Genomic DNA, 25,249 nt, shown 5'->3' with positions numbered 1-25,249 from the left:
GGCCCACTGAGGAAGAAAAAACAACCACAGGTGGGATGCTGTGATGAGGATCAAAGTTTTGAAGATACAGTAAAGACATCAGAGGTGTAGACGAGGTTCATGAGACTGTGTACAAACTCTAAACTGGGAAGACGTGGAAAGCTCCTGTGCAGAGCCAAAGCCCCTGATGATGAACAGGGGTCCAGCATCTTCAAGGCCAAGGTTCTGGCAGAGCCATAGAAAGGAACGCATAGTCCAGTTTCGATCAAATGAGAGCACAATAGATCTTGAGCATATGACATCATTCTGCTTCCCAATAGGTGGAAGAGAGGACCCAGAGGATATTCAGTGCCCTTGTAAACTTAACCAGTAGTTGCTTGGTGTGTGGTATAAAAGTCAGCTTACAGTCAAAAATAAACTCCAAGAACTTTGCCACATGGACCATGGGAAGCACAACTAAACTGGTACAGATTTCAGGATTGGGGTGAATACCCCATTGATGGCAGAAGTGAAGGCAAATGATTTTAGAGAGAAAAAAGTTAAAACTGTCAGCTGTGGTTCATTTCACTAAATGATTGAGCTGAGTGTCTGTAGCTGCCACTCAATAAACCTGTTCAACAACTGACACGAGATGTGCAAGTCATCTACATAGAGCCTGTTTGCAACAGTAAGAGGGAATTATCCAATGATGGCATTAATCTTTATACTAAAAAGGTATGACACATCAAGACACAGCCCTGAGAGACAACAAGTTCCTGTAGGAAAGAATGGGAAAGTATCAAACCCACATGAACTTGGAATCACCTGTCCATTAAAACTTTTTAAATAAAAATAAGCAAGTCTCACAAATTACTATACCTCCATATAGTATCATAATCCTTCTCAAGGTCAAAGAATACTGACACAAGATGTTGTTGCTTGAGAAAGGCTTCTCTCATCAGTTTCAAATCAAATCAAGTGGTCCACTGTGAAGGGCTGTCATTGGAACCCACATTGGGTGGATGAGAGGAGGCTGTTTGATTTGAGGAACCAAACAAGATGAACAATTAACCATCCTCTCTAAGATCTTACAGAGACAGCTTGTTAAAGCAACTGGATGGTAGTTCAAAGGAATCTTGGTATCTTTCCCAGGCTTAGAGAAAGGTGGGACAATGGCCTGGCACCATGCATCTGGAAAAACATTCTTCTGCCAAATCCAATTATAAACAACTGGAAGAATAGCAAGAGAAGCAGGAGAGAGATGGTGAAGCATCTCGAAGAGAAGATTATGTCTATTAAAGTCCCCCAGGATTAAAAAGGGAAATGGCAACTGTTCAATGAGAGCATCCAGGACACAGGTAGAGAAGATAAACAGTGATGGTATTACCCATGAAAACACGGATGGCTATAGCCTCCAAAGGTGTGTCTAGTGGCAAGGACAGAGTGGACATGCTGATCAACCAACAGTGCCACCCCCTCCATGCACTCATCCATCACACAGCCTGTCATTTCTGTACAAAGAAAACTACCAAAAGGTGAATGTATCGGTATGTTTCAGAAATGATTCCTATAAGGAAAGACACAGGATGGTAAGAATCAATTAGTGCTTTGATGTCATCTAGGTGAGAATGTAAATCTCAACAGTTCCACTGTATCAAAGTGACCATTTTTACTTATGTATAGGCAAATTGGGTGGAGATCTCTTCTGTTTTCCACCACTTCTTTTTTCTTTATTCAAAGGAGATCTACTGACCTCCATGGATCCCACCCTAGGTAGATTTGGCAGGTCTCTGTTGTTGGAAGAAGATTCCAGCAACTGAGGGTATGAACGAACGATTGTTCTGCATCTTGGGGTTGAAGGAGATGGACCTGAAGAAACATACAAACCCAGAACCAAAGGAACTGGATCCAGGGATCTGCTGGAAGGAATGGTAGGGGCAAAGATGGGTGTTGACGTTGATTCATCAACTTTTGTAACCATGGAGGGCAAAAGACATTTTACATGGTTTGAGAAAGATTCTTTCAGAGGCATGAAAAGATCTGTCTGCACTCCCACTTCAACACTGAAACAAAGTGCAGCAGCATACATCCGAGATGGAATGGTGAACATTAATTTTCAAGCCTTGGGTAAAAAATGTTGTACCTCTTTTTATTCCACCCACCTGGGAATGAACAAAAGTAAGATGGGTGACAGCCACTACAATTAACACAATGAGGGTCTATTTCACACTCATAGGCATTGTAATCCTTGGCACCACAATGAGCACACATTGAAGAACTACAACATGATGTTTCTGAGTGACCAAATCACTGACATTGAAAACATCTGAGGAGATTTGGAATATATGGCCATACCTTGCAATTTAAATAACTAGCCTTGATGATGGTAGGTGGACATGGTAATGTAAACATCAAAATTAGAACATCAGTAGGAATCATAATTCCATCTTTGCAAGTAGAAATACACCTCACTGCAGAAACTCCTCGGATGAAGAAACAAACAAGGATCTCTGTCTCGGGGATTTTTTCAAGTCCTTCTCAACAATAACTTCTTGTGATGAATTCAAATCAGCATGAAGAGTAACCTAAATGGATATATTCCAAATGGCCTTTGAATGAAAGAAGAGTTCACTTTGTTCAGAAGTGGATGTTCCCACCAACATGTCATCAAAACAAAGCTTTTTGACTTAAGAGAGCCAGCAAGCCACTCTAGTCCATTCTGAATAAAACAGGGAGACATATGCCCTAAAGATTTGCCTAACAGAGAACGAAGTATTAAAATATTAAGTACATGAGTTGAAGATTGCTACTCAGAATTTTCAAGATGTGGTCGTCCACCTGTGGTCTGTTTTTCACAATTTAATTTTATTTTTATTTGGAAAATCTATGATAAAGAAAATATATTTTGGTGCACACTGGCCCCACCCACTATAAAGCCCTATGAGGGGATGCCCTACAAATGCCAAAGAAGGATATTGCAGCAATTCCAGGATTTCATAAGCACTATACCCAAACACCAGCATCAGACACAATGTCCACAACACCCGTTAAGAACGTCCAACACTGGTATTTGGTTGGCCTTAACCCAACTGGACCAGCCAACTGACCTTGGAGGGACCACCCTAATGCTACCCATCTATAGGAATTCAAGGCCAAAATTGTGTGTTAGAGGTGGGCCCCTCAACCACCAAGATCCTCTCCTCCCCTTCACAGGTCACTATGCATGGCACACACATGGGTGGATATTTAGATCCCAGAGGAGGTAAACTGAAAGAACAGAACATTCTCTGGGAGGTTTTCTCACCACGTACAGGAATCCACACCAAGGGGAAATCACAAGAACTTCTGACCACTTCTTACTACATAATATTATCAATGCACTAGCAATATACCCACCCATGATGTTCTGGATTAAGCACAGCTAATTTAGAGGTACAATGTACTACATTCACATACATTACTGACAATTTCACTTCAGAAATTTAAACTGCATAGTTGTATCGTAACAATAACATGTTCAGTATGGAAGTAACTAGAAAAACACAATCCTATTTTATCAACTACATATAAATCTTTAGTAATACTGTTTGACACAAAAACCAAGTGTTTCACTCTCAGTTTTAAGTTTGTCTCCTTAATTCTGATACAAGACATAGATCCCCTGAACTATAGAATCTAGAAACACTGAGTCGAATGGAGTGATGTTTTTTGTTTCTTTTTGTCAAAATTAATGGTATTATGATAGAAGATCAGATTCACCAAATCCCAGGACCTCAAGCAGTGCTTGTTGGATCCTGGATTATAATTTCATCAGCACAACAATGCAGGAAATATGCTTTTGAATAAGAGAGAATGGCTTATGAAAACTGGTAATATAAACTTATGAAATTATCAATTTATCCACTAATCCACGTGAAAGTGTGAGACAACACTTAAGTTTTATTGAAAAAAAAAAAGGTAGTTTACTTGATATAGTAAAATAAAATACTGCTTAACAGTTTTAAAGCACTTACAGCATCCATGCCTAATCAATGCTGTTATACGGTCAAGGATTTACTAAATATTCATCATTTAACTTGTGTTAAACACAAGCCTTTTATGCCTGATGTTGTAGCCCTAAATATCAGGGGCAAATTTTGTTTAAAAAAATATGATTGCACTTTAAAGAGCAAAGAATGTAGAAAAAAATTAAACAATATATTTTAAACACTTGTTTATAAGAAACGTATATTTACTAACACTAAAAATATTTTATGTTATTAAAATAATACAGTAATAATACTCATACTATATTGTAAGTCTAACAACTTTATGTAAAATTATTTTTAAAATGTTACCAAAGAGATTCCCATCAAATCTTCAAAGCTGACATTGACATTAATTGTAAGTCGTTTTTGTTTATTGTTAGGTATAAAGCTACAAAGTGGGCTATCTGTGCTGTGCCTACCACTGATAAGGAAAGAATGTGTTTTTTTAGTATTATAAGCCTTCAGACTTACTGCTGATCCACAGGGTGAATCATACATGCAAATTAGCAAAAATATCAGTTAACTTTTGCAAGTTCAGATTCAAACACATTAACATCAGCTGCCATGGCCACAAGTCAGGAAAAACAGCAAGTCCTCGTAAGACGGAGAAGAAAAATAACAGTTTCTCTAACACATCATTTTAAATAACAGAATTAATAGTTACCAATGGTTTGTCATCACTATATCTCTGGAACTTAGCACTTTCATACTTAGCAGTCTACTTGTTTAGTATTGTAAAGGAGTATCAAAGTCTACTTAAGTAGTAATCCCACACTAATTACTAACTAGTTTTTATCTAATTTACTGGTGTCTTCTAAGAAGTCCTGAGTAGCACTCTATTTCTGTTGGATTTTTTTTCCAATGTATTTGAACCAACACTCACAGAAGATATTGTAAATGGTGTTTTTGTTTTCCACTAGGTCTTTAGATGTGTTGACATGAAGTAAGTGTGAACCAGTTGTGGTTTTTAGATAGTGTCCTGACTTTATATTGTTTATGTATCCTCTTTGTGTTTCCAAAGAGCCTTCTGATGTAAAGAAGGAAGGCATGACTGTGTCTGTAATTTTCTTCTTGTTTATTATAGTGTTTATTTTCTTTATTTCATGTTCTTGGTATCCTTTTTTGAGGACAGTTGTTGTGATGTCTTTTTCTTCTTAGACTGGTTCATTCTGGAAACAGAAAACTAGGTAGTCCGTAAGCCTGTCTCCACGCTCTTAAGGTGGTTTGATTGAGAGTTGAGTGTCTGTGTGTTTTCTGTAAACTTCTTTAGCATCTGAGTTTAGAGACTTAGTAACCTCTGATGACAAGAAACCCACTCGAAGTGAAAATGCATTCTCAAGATGGCTGGTATGTGTATTAAAACTTTAAACTAAAGCACAGAACAACGTTTCAACCCTCTTTGTTAACCTGAAGATGACCTGAGAAGGTCTTGATAACCATCATGTCTAAGAATGGAAGTTTATTTTTTTTCTGCCTTCTTTGTGATTTGTATCACAGGATATTGTCTCTTCAAAACTGTTCAAACTATCTTGAGTATTGTAGATATCATGTTGCCTATTACAAACTCATCTAAGCCAAGTCTTGGGCATACAGCAGTTGGTTTTAGAGCACTGAATTCAAAATGTTCCATGTGGAGGTTACGAAGTCCTGATGATAGAGGTGAGCCGATAGCAGTCTTCCTGTTAACAGCACTCATCTTCAAATTGAAAATAGGTTATTATAAAAACAGATTAACTGCAGATGATTTGTTTTTCCATATTCATATTAATTTATCTACTGCAATTCAAAATCAGAGGTATGTGAAAACAGCATTTCAGATCTACCTTTTGTCTCCCACATGCTGCTGTCTGATAAGCTTTTCAGTCAATACCAGAACTCATCAACCAGGAAACTATTGAAAAACCAGTAAATCTCAAGGTTGATACAAAAATAAATCAACTTCAGATGATTTATTTTTTTTCCCCTCATTCCTTTTAAATTTTCTACCACAGCTCTAAATCAGAGCTACATACAAGTAGCCTGTTGAACATACTGTGTACTGGAACAGTTATTCTGATTTTTAGTTGATATTTTCTATTCTAGAAATAATCTTTGAAAAGTGAAGTCACAGACTGACACTATAAACAAAATCTTAAGTTGAGCATAAATGGATACATTCAAAATGTGGAATGTAGTTGCATATAAGATAAAAATAGATCAACCTTCCATATTTAGCTGAGTGAAGCTCAACATAAAAATAAATAAAAATATCATCAATTATATTCAGGTCAATAGCTGTACACAACTTTACTATATCTTTCTAAACAATTCATTAGGCCTAACTTACAAGGTGTGATGGCCTCTGTAACACATATCTGGATAGGAAAGCCACGACTCCAGTTCCTGAAGATGTGATGATGTGGTTGTCAGTTCCAGAGTCAGAGCACGAGTTTGGGACAGCACATAATAGAGTGTGGCATTAATTTTGTCTCCATTCAGTGTGCCCTGAGCTCGAGAGTAACTGATGCCAAAGCCTGTATTCCACAGCTAGAAAATAGCAGAAGACATGAAACCATCTAATTTTATCCCATAAAATATACTAATAAAGACATTTTTGCTGAAAAATAATAAATTTGGGATCAGGTTTCTTGTACATTTAGAATATTAGATGCATAATGTTACAAAAACACGTAGAAAAGAAAAGTGGAAAATTAGAAACCCCATAACACAAGCACTTCTCGATCACAAGGTATATTTTAAGAGTCCAAATTATATGCAATTTAATTTTTGCATAAGTTGAGATATTCATTTTTACTTTAAAAGTATATATACTCATTGAAATAGAATGTTCTGCTCTACAACAGAACCAACCAAAAATAACATCAAATGTAAACAGAGTAACAGTGAAAAGTAGTTACTTTTAGACATAACTGAACTGTATACCATGTGGTTCCCTTCATTCATAATGTTACTTTTAAAATACATTATAACATTTTATTATTGAACTTAGTGGTACAAATTGCAGCCTGCTTATACTTCCCCCATGATGATAAAATTTCCAGCATGCTAAAGATCCTAGTGATAAACTTGAAGCATGCTACAAGTACCCCAGTATTTCATCTTCTGAATATGCTACATGTAATCAAATGATGCAACTTCCAGCATGCTTTACGTCCCCATTGATTCAACTTACAGCATGATTTATGTTTCTACTGATACAACTTACAGCATGCTTTATGCTTCGAGTGATACAACTTCCAGCATGTTTTATGCTCCAAGAGATGCAACTTCCAGCATACTACACGTCCCCTGACAGTAACATATTTTTACTTGACCTGGTAAAAATTGGATTGAAAATTTAATTTGAAAACATGTTAAATGCACCCAGTAGTTTAGGTTTTAACTTAATGTTATAAAAGAAAGAAACTTTTGGAGCCAATATCGGGAAGAAATAACAATTCCACAACCACCACTGTACCTGTTTCCACGCTTGCACATGACTTTTCCTTAAGGCCACAGGCTGAGCAGCTAACACTTTCTTCATATCCTATATAAATAACAGAATACTTAGCAACTGATACAATTAAATGATGAAATGGTGAAAACATAAATGAATATATTTGTTTTGGAAATTGCTTAATAACCACCAATTTCTTCTCTTTAGAGCAGGCCTGTGCAACTTCCTCCAGGATGTGGGACACAACATTTTTTAAATGTATTTCCAAACAGGGACAAATTTATAAATATTGTAATTTCCTAATATTTTAAGAACTAATTGCAGGTTGATATGGACCCATGGGTCCTGTTGTATAGTATATATATATATATATTATCAATAATTTCAATTCCTTATACACAATTTTTATATGTTCCAGAGGCTTGTCAATAGAGAATAAATAAAAATATTACTGATTTTACTCGATAAAAGAAGGAAACAGAATAAATCTCGCTAATTTCACACAAAGCCACCTAAGTACAAAAATCTATCATATTCTGTGTCAATAATAATTTCAAAGTTATGAAATGTAAATCAGTAATGATTAAAAAATACACATATTCTTTACATTAAACCTCAACTATACAAATTATGTAGACATTTTAAATTACGCCATTATAAAAGTCAAACAAGTTCACCAAACAGTGCTGAATTAATAAAATAAAAGTAAAAAAAATAAATTTGAAATTTGTTTATGTAAGAGACTTTGATTTTTTCCCCAACAAACTCAATGGTTAGGATATGGATGGCATAAAAAACTACAACTAGAAATCATTAACAGAATATGTAATCAGATAAAATCATCACCTCCTCTGCCAATGCTCCAAGTTCTTTGCTAATATGGTCAACTTCACTACTTGTTATTGGCTGCGAATGGTGAAGAACTAAACCAAAATGTAGAAACTGAGAGCTGGGAAAAAAGATATATCACGACAATTGTTAGTTTCTGCTGTACATCATTAAAAAAAAATACAGCGTTAATTTCATCATCAAGATACAAGCTAGTGACAGTTTTGTTACATACGTGTTTCCATTTCATATCAAAGTCGGAAGTCACACATTTTCTTCATTTTAATATTCTAGTTTACTAACCTTACATCACTGATTGTTTAAAATATTGTTCAAATATAACATAATAGTTTCAAATAAAGATAATCAATGATTTCTTACCATCATTTAAAAAAACAAAACTGATTTAGCACCCCTAGTAATGGTTAAATGTGTCCATTTTATAAGCAAAATTACTACTTCCTCATGGTAGAATAGAATTAATTTATTAAATATAGATACCAATAAAATCTTGTAGAAAAGATAATCTCAATAATTTTACGTAAATCAGCTTAAACTTGAAATATCAGATCTCGACAGAGCTTGTGATATTTTAGTATTCTTATCATATACAAAAAGGCTACACAAAGTTTAAAAAAAAATTAAGTACTTTCAAACAACTCATAAAGAACACTATATATCTTTCATGTTGAGTAATACTGGAACACAATTATATCTTAACGATTGATACCTGAGTCAACAAGACAATGTATAGTATTCCACCTTCAAAAGGCACATACCAATTATTTCTTGAACTCTCTTAAAAACTTTACAGAATATGCACTGTTACATGAGAAGAAAAACTGGAGAAGAAACAATAGTTTTCTTTTTTGTTAGATGATGAAATGTATTACAAACTTTTGTCAGAGGTCATAGTGTTATTGTAACATGATATCTGAAGATTCTCATAAAGTATCATTAATTATAAGAGCAACCAGCAGATTATGTCTATATTACACGTATCTCAGAGGATAGATGTTAGAATCATTAGATTCAATGTTCACTCGCAAGTAGAAGGTAACAAAACCCTTTATATGCTGGTAGCAAATTTTGTTACGATCAGGACACAATGGGATGCCAGCTGCAGGGTAGACAGCAAACCTTAAAAGAGATCAGAGAAGAATTTCAGTTGGTACTAATGAAAATGCCAAATGGCTAAAGAAAGCATGTCTACCTACAAACTGGGTATGTTCACAGAACTGTCAGATGTAGAAAGACATGGACAAAGCATGAATGTAGAAAAATCACAACGAACACAATACCAACAGAAAAACCGTTAGAAAGAAAGACTCCTCAGATCAATCCCTATGTTATTCCAGATTTCTGGATCTCATGTGAATCCTATTTCCTTAACATAAATTCCATAACTGGCCCACTTGACACAGAGGTTTATTATTACATGAAATACATAATTTACATCTTAAACTTACCCTCTTCCTGTGACAGTAACAGAGTCTGGTACTTTAACTGCTGCAATAGCAAAAACAATCACCAAGTTCTCAGAATCTGGTACTGCAACTTTTCCTATATGTAAGTAATATTCTGTAGCTTCGTTTCCCTGGACGCTGGAAGAATGTTAAACTATATAATAAATACTTAAATCATCCAACCAATGCTTTTATTAAACACTTTGTTTCATTTAATGCTGAAATAATGTTAAAAGTGCATATCAAACATTCGCAACACCCAACTCTAGTAAAAAGCTTAGTTGTTATCCCTTTCAGCACAGGTCAAAGACCATGTCGTCGTGATTGTTGACTTACATTCAAAATTTTATCAAAATACTATTTTATGAACTTATTTCAATATATTTGGTATCAAATTGTAGATTATAATTCAAACAGTAATATTATATATATGAGGTGATCTCTTAATTTAAAAGTAAGCATTACCAAATACACCTAAATATAGATTTTAGTGAGTCACATGGTATGCTGAATGCAGCACTTGTTAAAATTAGAGGTTTATGATGTCAAAATACAAAGTCTATAATTTCGTATGAATTAGGAACTCAAATTACCAATATTTAAAAGTCTAAAATATAAAACAAAACCCTCTTATCTTTTACATTTTTCTGAGATTTGTATTGAAACACACACACATTGACCCTCTTCACTGCTTTCTAAGTTTGGAAATGTTCCCTTATTTACTCTGACTTCAATGTATGACATGTTAATAACCAATAGACAGCTTAGAATCTTCCCTCGTGGATTATTTTACACAAAATTGGGCACTGTGACTATATGAAGTTCTTTCTCAAAGAGTTGATAAGTCACTCCACAAAGACACAGAAACTACAAAGTGTTACAGGTGTTTTGAAATGTCCCCCTGTAGAACTTACGTTTTTAACTGCGTGTGGACATCAGTATCACCAACTACTCCGATCTGCTTCAGTACAACAGTTATGTCATCACTCTGTAACAAGGAGACATTATGCATGAATACTTGACTACATATTAATCCAAAATAAACTGGGTTACAGTTTCTCATCACGAGCTTAAACCGAATAACTTACAGTGGACAAATACATACCTAATAAACTACAGTGAGTACATGCTGCTAATAAACTATACTAAACACATAATACCCACAAGTTACAGATATATTTTGGCACAAAAATCATTTTGAAAGAAACATTCTTACCAAGGGGTTGTTAACTTTAATACTCTGTAACAAAATAGCTGGTATGGTACGATGTGCATACACTTGTTGTGAAACACCTATTGTCTTTCTCTTCTAAAAAATTAGAAATACAATCAAAATATTGTATAATAAGTTTGATTAATGATAAAAAGAATGGAAAGTAAGGAAATAAACTGAAATTTCAAATAATTTTTTTAATTTTTCAATTAAACTTCATAATGTTTGTAATCCATTTTTCAATATATATCTAGGAAAAGGTTCAGTTTACAACAACAGTTAGATGCACAATATGGAGTAACTTATTGTGACAAGAATATTTAACAAAAATAAACTACATAAAAACCTTCTGGTAGGATTAAGTCACGGCAAGTCAAATAAACAAAGTTTGGTTACATTGTACTTACTTGACTAAAACAATAAAAACGATGAACAATTCCTGTGGTGAATGAGACTGCCACACCCTCTAAAAATGATATTAGAAAGTAGTTCAATATTTACCACTGTCTTCCAATTCATAGTGAGTACTAATAGAAAAGTTAATTGGTGCTTACAACTTGTAACAAACAATAGAAACTTTGAAAAATATGGTCAGTTGTCTTCACCTACGTGAACTGAGTTCATGTTTGCTGACGTACCTTGCTCTGCGTAATTCAACAATAAGAAATAAATGTAAGATTTTAAGATAAACATCTGGCCACATTCAATGAAATCTACGAAAATATAGTAACTAACTGGCAAAAGTGGAAACATAAAATTATTTTTTTCTAGAATGATCTTTACATATGTACATTTGCCTTAGTTTCACCTGATATAACAGCCAGTTCACTTTTACTTGATACACCAAGACAGTTTATTTTCACTTGATATACAAACCAGGTAAATTTACTCAAGATCACGGTTCTTAAGAAAATATTTTCTCTAGTTATAGTTGTATTCTTAAAGTTTCACTTTTCTAATGTTCATTCATTATTAATACACAGACAAAAAAATTTGTGCATATTAAACTTTATAAGAAACATCATTTACTTACAACTTTAAACCAACGTTTCTGAAACAAAACTGAATAGCTAGCTGTCAAAAAACATGTGAAAGCTTTAAAAGCAACCATTACTTTTGAACATTATAAAAAAAACAGCTTTAAAAATATTTCTATGATAAGAGTGACACGCAGAAGTGAGTGATATAGTTTAGACAATGAAAAAAAACAACTGAAACTAAACATTTAATTATCTTCTGGGAAATAATATGACAAGAAAACCCACTTGCAGAGAAAATTATATATTTAAAAACGGCTGGTATGGGTAGAAAAAGCACTAGCAGAGAAGCAAACAATGTTTCGACCTTCTTCAGTCATCGTCAGGTTCATTCTGGGAAAGTTAAACACTAAACAATCACTAATTCACAATGTTTTTTTTAAATATTTTTATTCATCTATAACTGTTTTTAGCTCACATATTAATGAATCTAAAAACTTTATAAAAGTTATAAAACCTGTATGGCAAACAATGATTGAAACCCACAAATATCACTAATACAAAATTCACACCTACCTTGGCTGCTAGTCCCAGGCAAAGACACATGGATCAAAGGTTGAAATGGCAAGGGAAGAGATAAACTTCGTTTAGACATGATGTACAAATGACTGTAATCTTCAACAGATAGTCCAAGTTTCCCATTACCTAGATTTAAACACAAAACCTAAACTTAAAGTAAAAGTTATGTTCAAAGAACAAGCCACAGGTCTTAAGTATATAGATAACTGAAACATTGTTATTCAAGCAAAAGTTAAATTTATAACATGAAAGACCATCAAGTACATGTTACAGTGACATTCCACTAACTAGTTAAAATTATTCAAACTGATAATAATAACTAATCTTTCTTTAAGTGACAGTGACCACTAAAAACATGACTTCAAATTAAATATATATTCTAGTATTGGTGAGCTGCTCTTCAATATGTAATGAATTCATTTAAAAACCAAATATTTATCAATAAAACATCAACAATGTTACATGAACACAGTACATTGGTATGGAGGTTACTAATAAGACATTAACAGTGTTACATGAACACAGTACATTGGTATGGAGGTTACTAATAAGACATTAACAGTGTTACATGAACACAGTACATTGGTATGAAGGTTACTAATAAGCCATTAACAGTGTTACATGAACACAGTACATTAGTATGGAGGTTAGTAATAAGACATTAACAGTGTTACATGAACACAGTACATTAGTATGGAGGTTACTAATAAGACATTAACAGTGTTACATGAACACAGTACATTGGTATGGAGGTTACTAATAAGACATTAACAGTGTTACATGAACACAGTACATTAGTAGAGGTTACTAATAAGACATTAACAGTGTAACATGAACACAGTACATTGGTATGGAGGTTACTAATAAGACATTAACAGTGTTACATGAACACAGTACATTAGTATGGAGGTTACTATTAAGACATTAACAGTGTTACATGAACACAGTACATTAGTACAGAGGTTACTAATAAGACATTAACAGTGTTACATGAACACAGTACATTGGTATGGAGGTTACTAATAAGCCATTAACAGTGTTACATGAACACAGTACATTGGTATGGAGGTTACTAATAAGACATTAACAGTGTTACATGAACACAGTACATTGGTATGGAGGTTACTAATAAGACATTAACAGTGTAACATGAACACAGTACATTGGTATGAAGGTTACTAATAAGATATCAACAGTGTTACATGAACACAGTACATTGGTATGGAGGTTACTAATAAGACATTAACAGTGTTACATGAACACAGTACATTGGTATGGAGGTTACTAATAAGACATTAACAGTGTAACATGAACACAGTACATTGGTATGAAGGTTACTAATAAGATATCAACAGTGTTAGATGAATAAAGTACATTGGTATGGAGGTTACTAATAAGACATTAACAGTGTTACATGAACACAGTACATTAGTATGGAGGTTACTAATAAGACATTAACAGTGTAACATGAACACAGTACATTGGTATGAAGGTTACTAATAAGATATCAACAGTGTTAGATGAATAAAGTACATTCGTACATAGGTTATGAGTACGACATTAAGAGTGTTATATGGATAGTACATTCGTACAAAGGTTAGAAATAAGACATCAACTATGTTACTGTTGGCACTGTTCTACACAGGTTTAACACACCGATATTGTTAGTACATTAATCTACAGACGTCAATCGTGTTATATGAACACAGTACATTCCTACATAGGTTACTAATAAGACATCAATAATGTTATATTGACACAGTACACCCCTACCAAGGTTACTAATAAAAACAGGCAATTCTATACAGATATTGAAATTTTCTAAAAAAGGGTCAGTAGAGATAATTCAGCTACGGAAACAATTATATATGTAAAAATGGCTGGTTTGGGTTGAGAAAATTTTTATGTAGAGGAGTTCGTCATCACTGATTATTATTTCAAGGAAACAATAAATATGAAGGACTATTTTTGACAGCACATGACCATTTGTTTCCTTCACAGTATTGTTCTTACTGATACCCATTTGTTTCCTTCACAGTATTGTTCTTACTGATACCCATTTGTTTCCTTCACAGTATTGTTCTTACTGATACCCATTTGTTTCCTTCAAAGTATTGTTCTAACTGATACCCATTTGTTTCCTTCACAGTATTGTTCTTACTGATACCCATTTGTTTCCTTCACAGTATTGATCTTACTGATACCTCTAATGTTTGTATATCAAAAGTAAAAAAAAAAAAAAAAAATCAGAAATCAATACCAAGTAACCATTTTCCAACTTTGATTTATAATGGTCAAGCAAGGTTCAAGTTATTGTACATAGGATATAAAATACTTGGAACAGATAAAGTAAAGTTAGACATTGATGTGCTATTTAAGTGTTAACCTCTGACAAATTACTCACCTGTATATGGTAAGAATGAAGTCTCAGATGGTTCATAACTTTTACGTATGGAAGCATCAAACTTACTAGCTTCAAGAGAGAATGGATCAAGAAGTGTGGCAACACATCCAATATTAGGGTCTGATAAAACAATTCCAAGATTACTGAATCATTCACTTGCATGTGAATAGACATTGTACTGTTATTTCTATTACATGGTAACAATGTACACTTTAAATAACTTAGCAAACTTCGTTTGAATTTATACACTGCCATTTTGTCCATGAAAATCTTAGTATATTTGAAAGTTACAATACAATTCAAATTTTGTGAATCTTACTTTTGAATAAATTTATTCTTCCTTACTAATAAACATATTTCTCTACACAATTAACATTGAAACAGACATCAAACAAGGTTTAAAATTTGATTTACAGTCTATAAAAGCTAACTTGTAATATAATGAACTTAAGAACAAGTAAAATGACAAAATACCATTTAAGAAACTTATTGTTTCAAATTACATGCAGTATCTATTGAATTCACATAAATCATCTGTAGGCCTACCAAATCTACTTGGAAAAAATAACTGGATCCAAGTTTTCAAAGCTCAAACCTCTAGCATCCAAGCCATGTTAATTCAGAAGTGACCAACAGTAGTCAAATCCTTCACTCTCCAGTGGTCACTTTTTGTGTGTAAACAACACTCCCAATGGCACGTATATTTTTAGATACAAAAAAAAAAAACAAGAACACATTTTAATTAAAATTCCATTAATTATCCAAAACTTGAAACTGGTAAACAATTTTATTTATGATGGCACAAACTCCACAAACAAGGACATGTATGTCCCCTTGTAGCCAGGGAATAAAAGAGCAATAATAAGAACCATGTGAGGAAGCCTCTTGGGAAATGTAACAATGAAGAGTGTGTATGAGACATTAAACCTATTCAGATCATAATGGGAAGAAAAGTGGGACATGGAGGGAAGCAAGATTGGCAAGCTGCTGAAGTCTTGGAAAGGAAAGATCAATCCAGATAAAGGAGAACATGTATGTTATGGTACAGAATGCAAGAGACATCAATGGCAAGCATACCAGACCAATGACACCCAAAGGTTCATAGAAGTAGGAAGTAGGGCTTAAAGAATAAGTGAAACAAAGAACAAGAGGACAAAGTTTCAGATTTAGGTAAAGTGAGGCAGTGAAGAACCACACTGACATACCAATCCTGAAAAACTGCTAGACGAGGTGGTCTACAAATTGGATGAAGAAGAAACATGACAACATGGAGGGGATATAGGAATTAAACACAAGATGGTACCAGGAAAAATAAAAGGTGGGTGATAAGGCTGTTTAACATTCAGTAATGGAAGGTGCCAAAGAACCATGATCAAACAGCTAAATGAAGAAATTTGTAATAAAAGAAATGATGGATCGAGAAGGGGACAAACTCTGATGTAACGACCCACAGCAGAAGACATTCTATCCATGTTGTTAAACTGTCAATGAAGATGGGTGAATGCATGGATATTTGTACGGTTTTGTGGATTCATCACTACCTTATTTCTGTATGTTTCGGCAATGCAATCCCTACGTCTTATTTGATTTTTATAAACTTTTTATTATTGGTTTTCTCTTTTTTAAACAAGTATTTATCATTAAAGTGGGTTGATAGCTGAACATTTATCTTATTTGTATAATTCATAAATCAATGGTAATATACTATATCAGTTTCTCTAATTTTGAATTGCACTGGGGACAGGTGAAGCTAGAATGGTTCCTTCAGAATGGTACAAGTATCATGCAGAGCTAAAAAGTGGGCAAGATGATCCAGACCTGATAAATTCCAGACATGAAGATGGGAGTGATGTGAGTAAGAAGGGTAGAATAAAATACTGTTGACTGAGGTTGGTAGAAAATGGATTGAGTGAGAGGAAGTAGCAACAGAGTTGAAGTAGTTAAGGAAACTACTTTTGGGCTAACCAGTAGAGAACAATCAGATGAACCTCACACTAAGTTGCATAAAAGACTGAAATCACTCTGGGAAGAAGATGGATGAGGATACAAATATAAAGGTATTTGTCAGCCCAATTCTGGCTGAACTCATCAACAGCTAGGGCTTATAAATGAGAAACTGGAGACCACAAAAAAGTAACCTGGCATTAAGAAAGATGGAAAATGCATGCAGATAGGTATATACCACTGTTGGCATAGCCACCAGAAAATATGAGGATCAAGGGACCACTCCATGGGATAAATTTATCCAGTCTAGAAAGATTATCCATCACAAGGTTGAAAGCACCCATGACATGATGGCTAACAGATGCAATAGCTCTTTGTGATAGAAGATTCTGGAATGCCTCAGAAGATATTGACTAGTAATGAGATCCTGAAACAACAGAAAGAACGGTTACGGGGAAACAACTTTGTGGGAAAAAGAAATGGATGACAAGTCCTTTTCACAAGACCTGAAGAACCCAATGATCAGTAGTGACTTATTGTGTGAACAAAACTGGTGAAAGAGACTCCCACCAGACTGGAACTAACAGGATAGAGATTACAAACAATAGAACCCTTACTGAAAGGGACAGAAGTTTGCAAGATTATAATACACAAACAAGCAACCAAGAATGAAAGGGTCAAACATGCCTCACACATTCTACAATTTCAAGAAAACATGCATGAATAAAGCACAACAAAAACATCTTGACTATAACACTGCCAAATAAGTGATAGTTTGGGAGAATTAAACAGAAGGAAATATGTGTCAGTAAGTTGTGTTACTTTCCTATTGGTGGCAGGTTGTCGCATGAGGATTTGCACCTTAGATGTAGTGAAAACAATAATTGTGGTGTAGCGAGAGTGTAAGGCTTATGGCATGTGAAACAATTTTGGCATATGGTGGGCTGCAATGAACAAGAATAGCTATATATGTGAGAATAGGTAATGTCTAATATCATAAATAACCAACTAATCAAAATTAGAATTTCAAATTATCTAAACAAACCAAAATATTGTCATTATGATTTCTCTTTACTCTTTCATTTGGTCAATTAATTTTATATCAATTATTAACACACAGGAACTAATAACAGTCTTACAGTTGGTAATTCTGTTATTTACATGAACAGGAGTCCTGTTTAAATAAGAATAGCTCTAGCTAGGTAAGAAGCACTTAGTATAAAACATGAAATTCTCACTGTTGTCATGTGCCACTTAAACACTGCCTTGTACAATAAGATCTATGTTGTTTGATTTATTTCTCAGCAAGAGCCTTTCTACCATTTTTTCCAGTTTATACTGTAGAATTTATTAAGCATTTTAATGTTGTTGTTTTTCTAAACTTCAACTGGTATCAATAATTTTTGCTTTAAACTAATTATATTTATTTTCACACTCATGGTGGAATTAGATTCAAGATTATGAAAAGTTTGCATTTAAAGATTTTTTTGCTATTACTGGGACTTCAATATTTAATGATACTTTGATTTTCACTACATGAATCATTTTAATCTCTATAAAGAGGTTAGAATGATCACAAGTTTTCTGTACTGTTTTTGTTTCTCTGAGGTTGGAATGAATTATACATCTAACAACATGTAGAGGGAATATTTTATGGCAAAAAAAAATTAAATTTAAGGAAAGTTATTTTTAATGAAGTACTTTATTCAGCTTTGGTTGTCTTAAGAAAATTTGTTGGAAGAAGCTGGGAGAATGGTATTAATTGTATTTTAAATTTGTTACAGGTTTCGTACTAAGTTGCACATATGATACATTTTCATTTACAAAAGTCTAGGATTAAAAAGTAACTTAATCCTAAATTGTAGTACATTAACATGTGTACTGTGTATATATATATTTTTTAAAAAAAGAGAGAGAGAAAGAGCTGAAAATAAGATTAGTCTTATGTGAAAATAACTGATTAGTTGAATGTAACTGAGTAACAATTGTGATGATTTATCAATTAGCAATCCACTAACTGGCCAGCTTTAATCTCAATATGTAATACATCTGAATTTCTTACATGGTAAAAAAATATGTTGCACAAATAGAAATTATCAACAAAACCCAAGCTATATATAAGCCACAGAATACCAGATACAAATGCTTACTTTGGTAATATGAAAAGTATCTTCAGTCGATTTAAGAAAGTTTAATTCCCAACATACAGGTTTCAACTTTGAACCCATGTTAAAACTAAAGTAATTTAGTCCATCAAACTGGTCTTGTATGCACAACAAAATCAGTGATATTTTATAATACCCTCTTGTAAACATTTACTGTGGCACATTTTTTATTCTAAAGCACATTGTTTGACACATATATGAGAAACACAAATATTCACCTATCATTATTGGAGTTTTTTGTCTCAGCCACCGAAACATGGATGGTCCAAAGTAGAGCAGAAAGCCCAATACAATAGTAACAACAAGGAAAGCACGTCTTGACCTAGAGAACACAATAACCACATCAACAATTTTATATGTAGCTAATAACACGTTCCTAATTTCTAAAGATTTTGGGATAAATATTACAAAATAAATATTCTTATATGCTTATACATGCAATATACATATCAAAGGCTAAATAATAGCCATATTGTTTGACTTGGGAAGAAAAGGATCTCTAAATGCAATAATTAAACTACAACAGCAATTACTATGTTGTTTGACTTTGGATAAGGAGGGTCTAATAATATCATAAAACTGCAACTGTGACTACTAGCCATACTGTTTGACTTTGGATAAGGAGGGTCTAATAATATCATAAAACTACAACTGTGATTACTAGCCATACTGTTTGACTTTGATAAGGAGGGTCTAATAATATAAAACTACAACTGTGATTACTAGCCATACTGTTTGACTTTGGAGAGGAGGGTCTAATAATATCATAAAACTACAACTGTGATTACTAGCCATACTGTTTGACTTTGGATAAGGAGGATCTAATAATATCATACAACTACAACTGTGATTACTAGCCATACTGTTTGACTTTGGAGAGGAGGGTCTAATAATATCATAAAACTACAGCTGTGACTACAAGCCATACTGTTTGACTTTGGATAAGGAGGGTCTAATAATATCACAAAACTACAACTGTAATTACTAGCCATACTGTTTGACTTTGGATAAGGAGGGTCTAAGAATATCATAAAACTACAGCTGTGACTACAAGCCATACTGTTTGACTTTGGATAAGGAGGGTCTAATAATATCACAAAACTACAACTGTGATTACTAGCCATACTGTTTGACTTTGGATAAGGAGAGTCTAAGAATATAATAAAACTACAACTGTGACAATTACTATGTTGTTTGACTTTGGATAAGGAGGGTCTAAGAATATCATAAAACTACAGCTGTGATTACTAGCCATACTGTTTGACTTTGGAGGAGGGAGGTTTTGAAATACAATGATAAGTCTACAACTGTAACTACCAGCCATACTGTTTGACTTTGGATAAGGAGGATCTAAGAATATCATAAAACTACAACTGTGACAACTAGCCACACTGTTTGACTTTGGAGGAGGGAGGTTTTGAAATACAATGGTAAATCTACAACTGTAACTATCAGCTATGTTGCTTGACTTTGGATAAGAAGGGTTCCAGAATGTAAAACATTAATCTTACTAAAGGTAGACAATTTCTTAATTTAATTCTAAACAAAAGCAACATAAAATTCAAAAGACCATAAACAAAAAGGGAATCTGTACTTTTGTAAAACATTAAAACTCAAACCTTGGTAAATTGAATGAATTAGTTTACTAAAAGATTGAAACATTAAATGTCAGAATAATAACTGAAAGAACTGATGTTTCTTACTCAGTATTGATAAATATACATTTTCTATCTCATTATTAATATCGTGTTAGTAGGTAACTCATACTAATTACAGCTGAGATCCAGTAACAAAATTATTTCAGTACACTTGTACTCAAAATAACAATTACAGTAAATGTTCCTATAAAATGACAAAATATACTTAAAAGTTTAAGCCTTTACTTAAACTTTAGTTATACAGTTTTAGAGCAACAGTTGATCTACTGGTAAATTTATAATAGTTTTTAGGGTATTTTACCGTCTTTAAAATATCCATTTGCAAGTAACACTCAACCAACTGTAAAATTCACATTTTATACACATGTAAAGTTTGTAACAACTTACAAAACACAGTAAGTGAATCAATAAAATAATGTTAAAAAAATTACTATTTTAAAAACAAAAAAATGAAAGATCTATATTTTACAGTTTGTTTAAAACCAACAGTAATAAATAAACACAATAGAAGTAATATTTTCTATTTCATTGACAACTTTGTAGAAGCTTTTAAATTTCTAGCAACCCTACGATATAAAAACTAAACTGATATCTTGTTACCTTAGTTTATAAACCTGTTCCATGCTTATAACTGCAGAATATCAACTATTTTATTCATAAGAAAAATAGTAGTATAAGATTATAATGCAGAATAAACACAGTAGAATACAATTATTATATAATGCACAATATGAATAGTAGAATACAATTATTATATAATGCACAATATGAATAGCAAAATACAATTATAATGCATAGATAAGAATGATAGAATATGTTAATTGTAAAAATATGATGTTAAGAAAACTTGAGATTATTCTTATGAATAAGTAGAAAAATTAAGCTATTGGGTTGAGGAATAATACGTGAGCGTTTTTTCAAGTTAACAAAATATATTCATAAATGAAATGCTTTCGCAAAGATATTTCATGTCATTTGGTAGATAATTTTTTGCTCTAATAGATGGTGTGTTTGATTTTCATATGTCTTTAATTTTTGCTTTCATTTTCAGCTCATTAAATGGAATGTCAAGTGGACAAAATCGAGCATTTTCGACAACATCTGCTTTTCGCATTTAATTTCTTGCAATTTCGTTTAAAACAATGCATACTATATACCTAGGTATTACATGAAATAAAGTATCATAATAAATGTTTTGGGTGTAATGTGTTCATGCATTGAAGTATTGTATAGTCTTGCATGTAATGCTTGAATGAAATTATTTAAAAATGCTCACTAATTATTCCTCAACCTAATATAAACAATATAATGTATAAAGTGAATCCATGATTGGAATTGTTAAGTGACAAAATACAAGTAGTTTACATCACTGGTGGAATCAACACAGATTCCAATATCAGAAGTCTCAGTTTTTTGTGATAAAAACATACTTACGACATATAGCCATCTAGGACCCTTTTTAACTTTCTACTTAGTTCCTGCATTTCCATTATTTGGGAAACCTAAAAATATCAATAGCAAATATCTCAACTAGCTAATTTAAAAAAAACAACATCACACAAATACCTTTTACAACAACAACACTGCTGGAAAGTCAGTAACAGCATAAATACAGATTTCTAATTTGTGTCTTTTTATAAAATTCAATTACTTTATGCTACAAAAATTATTATATATTGGAAAATATGATTTGAAACTTGTTTGCCAGTTTTCAACTGTTTTAGATATTCCAACAGTTTTAACAAAATTACAGAAGCAGGTAACAAATAAATCCTTTTTAAAATCTAACTTCAATTTACATTTTTATTCAAGACGTGTTGAAGTGACAAAACAGGAAATAAGGTTAAAAAACTTATCAAATAAAACTGAAATGAAGAACAGTAATACATAGTATCACAATTTCTTTTTGAGATACTGAAAACAATCCACACATTCAAGATCTCTGATCAATTTTAATGTTTAAGTTACAAAATGTAGGATATCCTACATAGTCTCAATCAGCCAATTAGCAGCTAATTATAAAATCATGTTGCACACTAAATTGTTCAGATCAATTTCAAGCACTTCTAAACAAGAGAATCTTTTTCAAGCACTGTTTAAAAACTATGATTTACATCAAAATCAACTGGATTCCACTGAAATTTTATAAAATTCCTATTTATTTATTCAACATATTAATGCAGACTAAGAAAAGAGAGACTTTACTTATTGCACTCAACTCTGCAACATGCATTAAAGTCTGATATACTGACATATTCTGCTATTATAATATTTTCAAGTAATTTAAAAAAAAAGACCCTTTTCAAGCACTTAAAACTTCTTTTCTCAATTTCAAGGATATGTATTCACCTTGAAAAATATCATGACACTTCTAATTTATATGCAGATCTGCCCAGTATGTATTTTCTTGTATACACAGAGATTCACCACTTTTCATACTGTCTTAGCAGAAAAGCTTGTATAAAGAAAAAATATTAATGCTTGCAGGTTCCCATTATATGGAAAACTCTATTAGTTTTAAAATATAAAGCATTACTACTACAAGTTTCAATCTGGTTTACATTTCCCAAACTATGTGATATTTATTCGAACAAAAATTCAACCCCAACACATTTGAGCTATGATATCGTATTCTTCTATGTCTTAATCAACATAATTACTTTTATTTACTCATCCTAATAGAATTATATATTTTTAATAATTTGACTGTTATATATAATTAAGGTTATTTGTTATTAATTGTAATTATTATTGTAGAATTTTAGTATATTTTCTGTTTAATGTTATTACATAATTTGATCCAGTTTAACTTGTAATGAAACATCATTACACTAATAATTTAACAATTTCTATCTAAGCAATGTAATTTTACATATACGCTGACGATTTTAACATGTTCAGAGGTAAATAAGTAATTTGTTTGGAATGCCACAGTGATGGAAACTTAACAACTGGGTAAAATTTCTTTTCTAAGAATGAACTTTCTAAAAGTGGTGTCACTAGGAAACTAAAAATAACGTCTCATTAAATACTTCAAATGTAATTTGCGAAAACACCCAAAAATAGACAGATACAGTCAATGTCAACTGTCGGTATCACTGATGGTATAACTTCAAAATCTACTTAATTTCACTTTTAAGTATTATTATTATTATTACACAATGAACACTCACAAGTCACTCCTACTCACACAGGGAACAGTTTACATACAAATATTTTAAAACGTATTCCTAAAAGTACTTTGAACAAAAGTACTTTATATTACTTAAATTTAATTACTTGTTGATAACAAAACAAATTCTCCGAAATATTATACACGAAAAACAGCGAAAGCACAGTTTTCACGAGGTTCATATTTCTTCCCTTTCCAACTCATACGCAAAAAACCAGCGCCATCTACTAGTTCATTTTCAGTACGCACAACTATCGTCCTCACCTGAAATGATGAAAGTAATTGAGCTGAAATCGCCTTAGCCACCTAACGGTAATTCAATGTTAGTCAAACAACTGTTTTCCATCAACACATTTATTTATTTATTTTGTTTTTCAGCTATATTTCATATAACTTCCACCGCTAAGTATTTCTTACGATTGAATTACTCAAAATTATTCAAGACTGCTATCTCTAAGATAATGTCAAAAGTGTTTGTCTGCCATGTCTATAAATCAATGTTTTTTTATTGGAAACAGCTTTAATGACTTTTTAAGCTCCACATTTAAACTAAAATTGTAATTAATTAAAAGAAAAGACTCATATAATACTTTAAAACCTATTTAAATTTAACTTACGCCAGAAGCTACTGATTAAATTAAATCAAGTTTTTTTCAGTTAATGCAAACACAAAATCATATCAATAAATTTAATACAAAACTAACATAAATTAATAATCCACAAACACGATATATAGAAAATGAATTAACATTTATAACTTATAAAATTAATTAAATAATTATGTTGTTTTTTCTTAGTTTCTTATTTTCTTAAGATATCTTGATTTTTTGTATATCATCTCATTTACGCGTCATAAAGACCATCATCTTTTGTAAACTATAAAAATTAAATGTTAAGGTTTTATGAGTTTATTTTTTACATTTTATTATTCATACAGTTTTGTTTTCAATGATACCGAATGTAACTTACGTTCGTTTATAAAGATGGCGTGTGGACAGAGAGCTTTCGCTCAAAGATTGAGCAAGTAAGTCTTCTTGATGTAATTCATAGATTTCATTTGGTTTTCCTGAACAGAAGACTAGATACATTTATATTGAATATATGTGTGCTTTTTCGCAAATGTAAGAGCATTTTCTCCTGTCATAATACTAATATTGTTATTAAAATCTCAAATTGCAGTTGACAAACCCTAACTCAAGTCCCGGGTATCAAGCATATCCTATAGCAGTTGAGTTATTCACTGTTCCATGCTTAGAATTTTAACATAATCGTGTAGTAAAATACTGAAATATCAAAAGAGATGTATATTATAAGATATACAAATAATCTTAATACAACTAATTGTAGTAGAACAGGAACCAACGTTTTGAACCTTAAGGCTCATCTTGTAACTTTTTCTTGTTTCTCTGTGTCACTTGTGT

The 25,249-nt window shown here is 32.4% G+C and overlaps 2 protein-coding genes across 5 annotated transcripts in view; one reads left to right on the top strand and one right to left on the bottom strand.

The window, feature by feature from the left end:
* Positions 1 to 24,110, bottom strand: part of LOC143248728 (uncharacterized protein KIAA2013 homolog) — a 30,555-nt gene extending 6,445 nt beyond the window's left edge. Inside the window, exons 1-12 of one of the 4 annotated variants that reach the window (XM_076497394.1) lie at positions 24,093 to 24,110; positions 22,091 to 22,158; positions 19,217 to 19,320; positions 14,890 to 15,009; positions 12,483 to 12,611; positions 11,337 to 11,395; positions 10,933 to 11,025; positions 10,631 to 10,704; positions 9,720 to 9,854; positions 8,269 to 8,371; positions 7,444 to 7,512; positions 6,313 to 6,512 (exon numbers count right to left, since the gene is read on the bottom strand). In XM_076497394.1, coding sequence (XP_076353509.1) covers positions 6,313 to 6,512; positions 7,444 to 7,512; positions 8,269 to 8,371; positions 9,720 to 9,854; positions 10,631 to 10,704; positions 10,933 to 11,025; positions 11,337 to 11,395; positions 12,483 to 12,611; positions 14,890 to 15,009; positions 19,217 to 19,320; positions 22,091 to 22,146 — 1,142 coding nt within the window. In that variant the 5' untranslated portion in view covers positions 22,147 to 22,158; positions 24,093 to 24,110. Of the gene's footprint in view, positions 1 to 6,312; positions 6,513 to 7,443; positions 7,513 to 8,268; positions 8,372 to 9,719; positions 9,855 to 10,630; positions 10,705 to 10,932; positions 11,026 to 11,336; positions 11,396 to 12,482; positions 12,612 to 14,889; positions 15,010 to 19,216; positions 19,321 to 22,090; positions 22,159 to 23,005; positions 23,036 to 23,972; positions 24,065 to 24,092 lie in introns of those variants that run through there. The other 3 variants (XM_076497392.1, XM_076497393.1, XM_076497395.1) reach the window with 3 other exon arrangements.
* Positions 24,111 to 24,732: 622 nt separating this feature from the next.
* Positions 24,733 to 25,249, top strand: part of LOC143248727 (dedicator of cytokinesis protein 7-like) — a 60,700-nt gene continuing 60,183 nt past the window's right edge. Inside the window, 1 exon segment of the mRNA XM_076497391.1 lies at positions 24,733 to 24,852. Within this exon segment, the coding sequence (XP_076353506.1) occupies positions 24,812 to 24,852 (41 nt within the window). The 5' untranslated portion in view covers positions 24,733 to 24,811.

Source organism: Tachypleus tridentatus, chromosome 4 (genome assembly GCF_004210375.1).
Source record: "Tachypleus tridentatus isolate NWPU-2018 chromosome 4, ASM421037v1, whole genome shotgun sequence".
In the NCBI taxonomy this organism is placed as follows: domain Eukaryota; kingdom Metazoa; phylum Arthropoda; class Merostomata; order Xiphosura; family Limulidae; genus Tachypleus; species Tachypleus tridentatus.
The sequence above is the reverse complement of the archived record's forward strand: the minus strand, read 5'-3'. Positions and strand labels throughout refer to the sequence as shown.